General features: G+C 37.6%; 1 protein-coding gene across 1 annotated transcript in view; it reads right to left on the bottom strand.

The window, feature by feature from the left end:
• LOC137981963 (neural cell adhesion molecule 2-like) overlaps window positions 1-10,000 on the bottom strand; it is a 38,464-nt gene that overhangs the window by 8,054 nt on the left and 20,410 nt on the right. The window contains exons 3-4 of the mRNA XM_068828988.1: window positions 8,702-8,944; window positions 1-121 (exon numbers count right to left, since the gene is read on the bottom strand). The exon at window positions 1-121 is cut by the window's left edge and continues 149 nt beyond it. Of these exons, the coding sequence (XP_068685089.1) occupies window positions 1-121; window positions 8,702-8,944 (364 nt within the window). The remainder of the gene's footprint in view (window positions 122-8,701; window positions 8,945-10,000) is intronic.

Here is a 10,000-nt window from a genome sequence, read left to right on the forward strand (position 1 = left end):
AGGAAGAATCGGTACTCCGACACGGGAGGATTAGATGCACTCACAACACACGTGACTTTGATTGCACCTCCTTGTGGAACACTATAGCTACTAAGCCCGATTGTTATGCCTTCAGGTTTGTCTAAATAGAATTGAGAAATTCGAATTTGAGCTCGTACATATTTAAAAACCAATCAATTATCAAAAGTTACTGTACACTTTAGGACTACACTTAGTTCTTTGGGCTGTCACGTTTCACATTACAATTGTCACTGTGAGGGCTGAAAAAGAAATTACAATCGTGAAACAAGAAATGTGTTAAGTCTGGATGACAGATCTGCAGACTCCATGCTTTCAAATGTGACTAGAACTTATCTCTCCTCCATAGAGTAGCCAATAAAACTGAGCAAAAATTATTGGGTGTGTTAGAATAAGACAGGTATCTCCCAGCAAGATTGGCTTTTTAGTTACACTGTATTTTCCAGGCAGCCTTGTACCTTAAATAAGTTATGTTGTCTTTTTCCTCTCTCGCTTGTCATTGTGTGGTATAAATAAAAGATGTTTGTTTCCTGTTGTTGTTCTTCACAGGCCATCAGAAGTCGGGAAATTCAACTCTATCTCATTGATATAACCATAATATTCAGCTAAAGTAGGCATGTATAAACCTCTGGCGTTGCTACAACGAGGGTGACGATATTGTCAAGGGTGAGGATGATGGTGAGGGTGAATTAGGAATGGGTTATCTGTTTTTGATTGATCGCATTTGAGCTTAGACTTCAGGGGGTTGGCTCTTAACCACCAAACCCCTTGGTATGGACCCCTTCAAATAGTCATTTTTCCAATTCCTTTAACTCTACAGTGATACGTTTTTTCCAACTGTGTTCTATTTAACATTCCTTTGTGTGTTTGACTCACAACCATATTAGTTAAATCACGTGACCAAAACGGAAAATGTCTAATACCTCAGTGAGTTAACTACAATGTATGTTTTTCACAAATTTCTAACACAACAGTACGAGAACATTCTAACACAAAATATGTAGCATGGATTTTAATAGAAATTATATCTAAAAAAAATTTGGTGTCATAAGGCCCTCCTTTGATACACTTCTCAAAATATCAGTTCCATTTTTTGCAAATAGAAATTCCATGCTACAGTTTACGAAAAATCATGGGGCAATTTCCATTCGGTGAAAAAAACACCTCCTCCTTTCCTTTGCTGGGAGCGTTTACCTGTTTTTTTTTTTTTTTTTTTTTTTTTTACTGAAATAAAATACAATGCAATACATACTTAATTGACCCCTCCCCATAGGGGCTTTTTAGGGCCAATGAAACACAATCAACGAAACAACAGAACACAACAACTAAAACTGTTAAGAATCCCAACTGGCCGGAGGCAAACCAGTTGGCTATTTACAAGTGTAGCTAGGAAGTTGAACCAGGGACTACCACGATCGAACAAATTCAACCAGTGGTCAGATCGGGTCTTGAAGCCAGGATCTCCAGATCTCAAGGCAAGCGCCCTAACCACTGGGCCACACTGCCTCCTCAAATGCACAGCAGAGAACTGGGAGTAGTTGTGCATACACCTTCTGACTGAAGTGATGTCAGATTTCCATGGAAAAGTTACTTCATTGAACCATCAATGCAACCTATTTGTAGGGCTCTTTCACTAAAAAAGCCTCCTTAGCAACCACTGTCTTTTTGTAGTTAAGTGCCACCCCCTTAAGTATTTCCAATAAAGGGATCGTGAAACAGTACAGGACAAGTTTGACTATTTGATATCTAACAGGAAGCAAGCAAGTCACAAACCCGCTGTTTCTTTCATCATATTTTTTTGCATTAATACTTTCGTTTGCCTCATTAGAAAATATCTATGCCGTGGAAGATACTCACCCTCACCCTCATCTTCGTTTTAGCCACACCGCATATTAAGCCTCTGGCATCACTAAGTGTAATAAAATAACGTTCCAGTTTATCTTTTCCTTTTTTTCGTTCAGATTAATTAAAAAATGATCAAGTTGACAGCTTGAATGCAGTTATTAGAAGTATCAAGAGTGGAGATACACATATACTGTCGCAGATAGAAATCCCAAGGGAGTGAGAAATCTGGGCAAAAAAAGAGAGACCTCAGCTGTTTAGAATCGTGTCTAACTTTTGCACTAGTTTAACTAACTTTGATCTTAATATCATTATTATCGACACTCATAAGAAACAAACAGAAGAGTTTCCCTGTGATTGCTTTTCTAACCAAATCTCAAAACATATATTACTGACAATAACCATGGAAACGTGGTGGTATAATTGGGGAATGGACTTCATTTTAATTCTTTATGGGAAACCTTATGTCTATTTCTTTATCTTGCCTGATCTTACTAGTAAGCTGTTCATAAATAAGTAGGGAGACCTTGTCTAACCCACCTTGACAATTCAAAACAGTTATACATGTAGTGCAAAGGCGTTGTTTCAGAAAGTGCTTTTGAGTTATTCAGGTTAAAAATCTTGACCGTTTCTTTTTTATACATTTAGCTCGGCCATTCAACAAGGCTTTGCAAATGTGTAGTTGCAAGTCTCTCTCCCTCTCTCCCCGTCAGATGCTGCTTGTTGCATTGCTAGTTCATCAGTCCTTTTTTGGCTCCATCCTTTTATAGGCTTTCCTTGGTGTTCCCCTTTTCCACTTAAGTGATAGTTCCCTAGGATAATTCAGTTATTTTCTAGTCCTCCTCTCCTCCTGACAGGGCTGAACATTCTTATCTTACTAGTTGCTATAGGGTTCAATATCGTAGTACCATTCATTTGTTCAGTGTTCTTCCCAGGATTAACTTCAAGCTGTTTTCCATAACACCTCTTATTTTTCCTTACCATCTCCCTTTAACATAAAAGACTCTGATCCGTAAGTTGCTATTGGAAGGTTATCTAGAGCTCTAAGTAAGAATACCTTCAGCTTGATGTTAATTCCTCTTCTTTTTCCAAATTGTGCCTAACATTTGTACTGTGGCTCTTGCCAGAACGATTATTCTCCGAATCTTATGTGACATGTTTGCTTCAAAGTTTACCTTGGATTCTGATCCTAGCTCTTTATAACTTTCTTGACTTCTTAATACAGTAACCAGTGATGAGACCGGAAATCATCCTCACTAACTCCCTCATTGCCTATCATCATAATATCTGTTTTTATGGTGTTTAGCAGTACGTCTCTCTCTTCACTTGCCTTTCTTACGGACTACAGAGGGTTAATTCAGGGAGTCCTATCATGCACTGCAAAACAGGGTAATGTCATTTGCAAAATGCAAATTGTTAACATTGTGTGGCTGCTGATACTAATTACTTTTGGTTTTCCATCTATTGTGGTTGTCATAATTATTTCTTCAGAATAAATATTGAACAAGGAGACAGCACACAGCCTGGTCTTGTGCCTGATCTTCCTATATCTAGTCACTGAGTATCCCCCAAAGATGTACTCACTGAAAAGGTTCATGTTAAATCCTTTAGCACATCTCCATCCAGTGAAAAAGAAAACATTACAACCATTATATTCCATAGTTGGGCATGACCTAAGTGCAATGAAAGGCTTTAGCACTCACGATAATACACAAGTTCGTGATTTGCTCATTTGTTTCCTTGTCCAGAACAAAGCCTGTTTGGTCTCCACTTACTTCTGCTTCATATCTCCTTTTCAGTCTGCTAACTATTATCCTCAGAAATACCTTGCTTGCTTGAACTACAAGGCTTATACTTCGGTATAGTACTCTCAGAATATCTTATTTCGGTTTTCTCTGGAATAAAACTATACTTCAATTTTCTGTATATTTTGTCTTATACCATGACGTGACATAAGTGTTGTCTGATAGCGCAAGGCTTGGGTAGAGGACCAACAGGCTTGGAGGTTGTTGTCACAATTAGCCTGTTTGGCAAGTAAAGCACTTGCTAAGATAAAGTACTTTTTAAAAGTGTTTATAGCTGGTGTCAGTTGACATTTGCTTAGGAGAATAGCATTATGGTGAGTCTGAATTCATACATACTAAGTCATGACTCGGTTATCGTGAGAACTAAAAAGAGCTCTCATTACATTACAGAGTATTCTTACACCTCATTCAATGCTTGGTTGTTGTGAGCACTAAATGCTTGTTACATTATTACGCTAGTACAACAGAGTATCCATACACTTTTCATTTTGAATGCTCGCCTTGTCTTGAGTACTAAAAGCTTATTACATTATTACGCTATGGTCGGTGAAGCGTATTTATACATTATTACGCCATTATGACTGGGTATCATAAATTATACTTTTCATTTGCAATGCTCGGTTATTGTGAATAATAAAAGTTTGTTACACTAGTCTATTATGACGGTTTCAAGGCTCACTCATTGGAACTCTTTCACTCTCCTTAACATTTGTTATCGTGAGTAGTGAACGCTTCTTACCTTTTTATGCTATTACGACGAACAAGTTACTCTTGCATTTTTCATTTTCAACACTCAGTTACAGTGGGTGTTAAAGGCCAAGAACTTTAGTACACTATTACAAGCATGTTTTTACAGCTCATATCCTCCATGATTAGGGAAGGCATTAAACCATTTTCATGCTTGCAATCAGAATGAAATGCCAGATTGCTTTTTATTAAAGGAAATGAACAAACAGTTTTCTTGAGAGTAGACCTTGCGCTATTGCGACGTAATAACCAAAAAAAGAAAAGGAAATAGTTAATCTATACTGGGCAGTGCCTTCTGTTTTTTGTGTAACACGTACAACAGGCAACCCAGTGTACGCTTTATGGAGCATCTAGTTGTACTTAAAACGTCACCGGTACTTGTTTTCCCCTCATGCCTCTCTGTAGCTACTCATTATTCTTCTACGGGCAAACTGGTGTCTACCCTGGAAAAACGGCTGGGTCTACCAGGTAACATTGATGACACCATCGCAAAATGACACTACCCATTGCCAAAAATGGGACCGGTTCTGTTGTCCCTTCCGGTGCCATCTCTTCTATCGCCAAACTGCCCGCTCCCGTAAATGTGTATTTGAACTAAACCCTTCTCTCCAAAGATATACATGTAGAAGATTTGGGATGCAAATACAGTCCTGGTTTACTTGCCCAGACTACACCAACCTCAGGATTTACCTCTTAAAGGATCTCACTCTTAAAACCACCATGCTATTAGGCCTGCTATTGGTGCAAAGATGCCACACACTGCATTTGCTTTCACTTAATGGTATGGAATTTAAGCATGATTCTTGAACATTCGATATTACTAATCTCCTCAAAAGCTCAAGGCCAGGGCAACACCTACACTGTATCAGAGCTAGTATTTTATTTTGCTAGTATTTATTTTGGAGCCTACCCTCAGCCAGCCATCTCTGTCCAATTAAGGACGTTCGCGCGAAAATCTTCCCACAATGAAATTTGTTTCATTTCTCGCCTGAAGTTAGGTTCTAAATTACTTATTCCGCAAATGAAAAATAATAATAATAATAAAGGGTGGGGGGGCGCACCGACTTTGTTTTGGACATTGCAGAAAAGGCAAGGGAAAAATGCCCTAATTTCGACAAATAGGTCATCATAACGAGATGTAGCCTCGTCTACTCATCCCTTGAAAATCATAAAAATAATGTTAGAGTCAATGTTTCTGTGCATAGAAATATAGAAGTGATTTTTTTAGATAATTGCATGCTGCTGGGGATGTCGTAAACAGTAGAGTTAATCCTCAACAAGTGTTTTTGCAAGCGCTACCTGTTGTTACCACTTCCGGAACTCAGGACACACGGAACGAAAGACTTTTTAAAATATAGAAGAAAGATTTTTTTTTTCTTTCAAGATATTTTGTACATTGTAAGAGGAGTAAGTAATTCATGTCTTAACAAACAGGGGTCACCAATGATGTAACCGAGTCAAATCGATGCGATGTTGCGAAGCTCTTGGAAAATTTAGTTTGTCACAATTTTGAGATCTTGCATCATATCTCTCCATTGCCGTCTTTCTCATCTGGAGCGTGGTTTTTTGTGAAATATAATCACTGGCTGTTTCCTCTTAGGCCCGCACTATTCAACTGCATCAGGAGAAGAAGATAATTCTACTCTATTTTCTTGAAAGTAAAGGAAAAGAACTTCAAAAACATGCATTTAGTTTGAACTAAGAAGTTCGTAACGTAATAGTTTTTTTTAAAAAAACCAACCCCATTAAATTTACGCAACGTCGCTGACTAAAACTAACCTACCTCGAGTTTTCAAAACTCTCAATCACTACTCGATTAGCGACCTTTTCCAGCCTCCCGGTCCTTTCTCTTTAACGTTTCATGATGAATTGGAAATTCTTTAGCCTAACTAATTTTTTGAAAATGAATGTGCGCACAAACAATTAGCGCGAACGTCCTTAATTAGCTTAATATGTCCATAGAACTGTGCAGCTGAGGACTGGATTGCAAGAAACTGCTGGTGAGTTTTCAGAAACCTCATAGGCCAGTTTCCACAGATACAATGTATCAATTCTTGTTAGTTAAAACTGGTTATGAAACAAATTCATCCACCTTTGGCAAGTTTCACAAGCAACCTATTGTTACTGTTGTACAAATTCTTGATCAGTTAATACTGGAAAACCTTCACCGATGAGTTGAAAAGATAACACAGTCTCTCGTTTATTGTAATGAATAGTAACATTGAACGCTTTCCTTTCAGTTTAATGATTAAATTTAATTCGCCACCATGTAGTTTCCTTCACCCTCTACGTCATTAGTTTTAAAACCTTCGAGTTTTACACTTGTTGTGGACTTAGTTGTCAGCTTAGTTTTTAGTTATCCCGCATGTGTGTAGTGTGTAGTTTGTAAGAACCTACAGTAATTTAGGTAGACGTTGGCTGCATGCATGACTTGCAGTGCAAGCAGGAACCAATGTGCAAGTGAAACCTTTATGTTAGTCTTAAAGTGGTACTATGATCAAAAAATCATTTCCTTTTTTTCTTCAGATTTTGAAAGCGTGTTTGCTGAACACCTAACTGACAAAATTTTGAGCTTTGAGTTTTATCCAAAGGCTGTTTATTTTGAGTGTAAGTTTTGGATTTCACTGTCCGCCATTACTCACGTTCAAAACTGGCCGATTGGACCTCAGAGGGTTGGATCTAGAGAAAATGACGTCATTTACTCACTAGCATAAAATTTCAGCGTGTAAACGCAATTTATTACATATGCAAAACACGGGTTTAAAAGTCTGAAAGCCCGAAACTCCCGTGCTGCATATTAATTCGGCCGCGTACAAACGCATTGCATTCTTAAACTAGTGAGTCTTTGACGTCATTTTCTCCTCGACCCAGCTCTCTCAAGATTTTGAAGTTAGTAATGGCGGACCAATAAATAAGAAAATTCCAGTTAAAATAAACAGGTGTCTTTTTAAAATCAGAACTTAAAACTTGGGTCAGTTAGTGTTTAGTCAACATAGTTTTGAAATCCAAAGAAAAAAAAGAATTGTTTTTTTGGTCGTAGTACCACTTTAAGAAAAAGGACTGAGTTTGCAGCATTTTGACTAGTTGATCGCGGTCTCTCTCTAAGGTTCCATTTTGTTTCTTTCATTGCTAGACTTTCTGCAGTTTAAGTTTCTGTCTTAAATAGTATTTCTACATGGCGGCATTCTCGAAAACATTTGTCTGACCAAAGTTATGATTAAAATGTCCACTATTGTTTATTGGCGATTCCTACTGTTTTATTCCTTTACCACTCAGATACCACCAATGTCACGGTTCTTACACTTTGGTATTGCAGTAATGGCCTACGACTTGGCCTTATTCCTTAATGAAAGATCATGTGATCAAGTTATGTACTTATAGTAACCATGCAACATTGCGAATTAAAAACCTTAGGCGCATACAGGAGCCCATGATTAAGTGCGAACAACAGCCCTATATTCCTGTCACGGCGTTTCCACAGACGATTTACTTAGTGTCCCGAGACTTTTATAGGAGCCTGTTACAACAAACTAACTTCACGTCAAAGCGCCAATGAACCAAAACTGCCTTTGTTTGTTTGTTTGTTTTTTTCGGAAAAGGCAGTCTAAAAACAGATCACGTAAAAATGCCCTTCCTAGGGTTTGTCTTGGAGCTGTTCGCTCCTAGTCAAGAGCCCCTTATACATTTACTTCCTAACAACAACGTGCAAGAGTTCAATTTCAATGCACAATAAGGTATGTGGAGAGCATCGGTTGTTCACTTGTTACAAGGTAACAAACAGGGAGAAATCTTACCAATGGGCTTGTCTTTGTTGCACGTGAGAGAAATATATGTCTACAGCTACTAACCAGCCTCCGTTCTTTGGTTCAATCAAGAATACACTTGTACGATGATAATTGGGCTTTTTAGCGCTGGGGCATTAATTTTTATAATCCACTCTCGCAATTGAAACTAAACTGTTTCTTCTGCTAGTTGTGACACCAGCACAGCATTCATTCTGTTAGTTGCTCAAAATCACATTTCAAATAAGTTCTTTTCATACAATCTTTGGGAAAAGTAGGTGAGGGAAAAACACTGACTCAATTGTCTAAAGAGAGATCGAATAAAATAATATTTCCACAAGTCCACTCAAAGACGGGGCCGGCTTTCCTCAAGAAAATTACTTCACTTAAGCTTTCCAACAATTAAAGCCCAGTGTTGCTGGAAGTATCAATCCATGACAAAAAATCTATCTTGTGTAACATGGCAGTAATTAGAATTAGTAAAAGTTGGTTATAACAGGCACTTACAGTATACAGTGATGAAGACATCTTTTGTAGCTAGGTTTCCAACACCATTATATGCAGAGCATCTGTATCCCCCTTCATCTGTCTTTCTGATGTTTGTCAGTGGCATTGTGACAATACTGTTATCAGTAAGTTTTATCCAAGTGGTGTTGGGAGCAGGGTTACCAATTGCTGTGCAGTTTAGGGTCAAGTCGTTTCCCTCATTAACAGTTTGATCAGCAGAGATATCAGTGATGTTTGGTGGACCTGTATAAAGTAAATATGAAAGGAACAACACCACAAGAAATTAACCTGCATGGGCAGTAGGACGAAAGCTGGATCCACTGTATGCAAAATATAGAGAGGATAATGACTGGGTTTCAGTTCGAAAGGGGATGTGTTCATAGGTGCAGTGTAATACAAATGCAAACATGTAATGAAGTGTGAGTGAAATGCAAACGGCCGGTATTCAAACAAGGAGCCCAAATTTTAGAAAAGTATGAAAGCATGGTATACACGGTGCCTCTGAAGTTTTTTTGTATTTTTTCCAAGATGAAGCACAAGGGATTGTTATCTCAGTTTCAATTTTCATGGTGGTGGCAGAAAGCTAGGAAAATTGCCATTTTCATTTTGTTAAATATTTGTGTTGCTCTGTTATATACATGCTAAATGCATAATGCAAACCTTCCATTTCATTTCTTGCATTGGCACTTTGTAGTTAACACTTTCCATTAATTGCTCTTCTCTAATAATGTATTGTAATTCACATAAATACGTTTTGTTGTTAATGGAATTTGGATAACAAAATTAATACAAGGTTAAGTATATTTTTTTCTATTAGTAATCAATATGTAGCAATTCATTAACATGCATTGAGGATTTTATAATTATGGCTCGCGTTTTTAGAATTGTCTTTTAATTTTCTTGAAACACACATTCTAGAATAATCATAAAGTGTTAATAATAATTTTAATTAATATCACCTTACTCACTGTCAACAACTAGCTTTACATTATCAAATGCGGAGACACCATGAGTTCTTGCATTTATCTTACAACCATAAACTCTTGTATCATTCAGTTTAAGATCGATTATGAAGCAAAACTGTTGAAAGAGATTCCTTCCACTCGTCCCACATATGCCACCGGGGTTGAAACTGAGCCTGGATTACCATTTGCAAGAAGTTTATACAGTATTTCGTCAAGGACAAAAAAAGAATCTGGTCGTGTCAAACCCCACGATATCAAACGGAGATCCCCAGTGAAGCTCCCATTAAACTTGAAAGAAGAGCCAACAACTCCTTTGAAAAAAAAAAAACAAAAA

This window comes from Montipora foliosa, chromosome 13 (assembly GCF_036669935.1).
Source record: "Montipora foliosa isolate CH-2021 chromosome 13, ASM3666993v2, whole genome shotgun sequence".
Lineage (NCBI taxonomy): Eukaryota > Metazoa > Cnidaria > Anthozoa > Scleractinia > Acroporidae > Montipora > Montipora foliosa.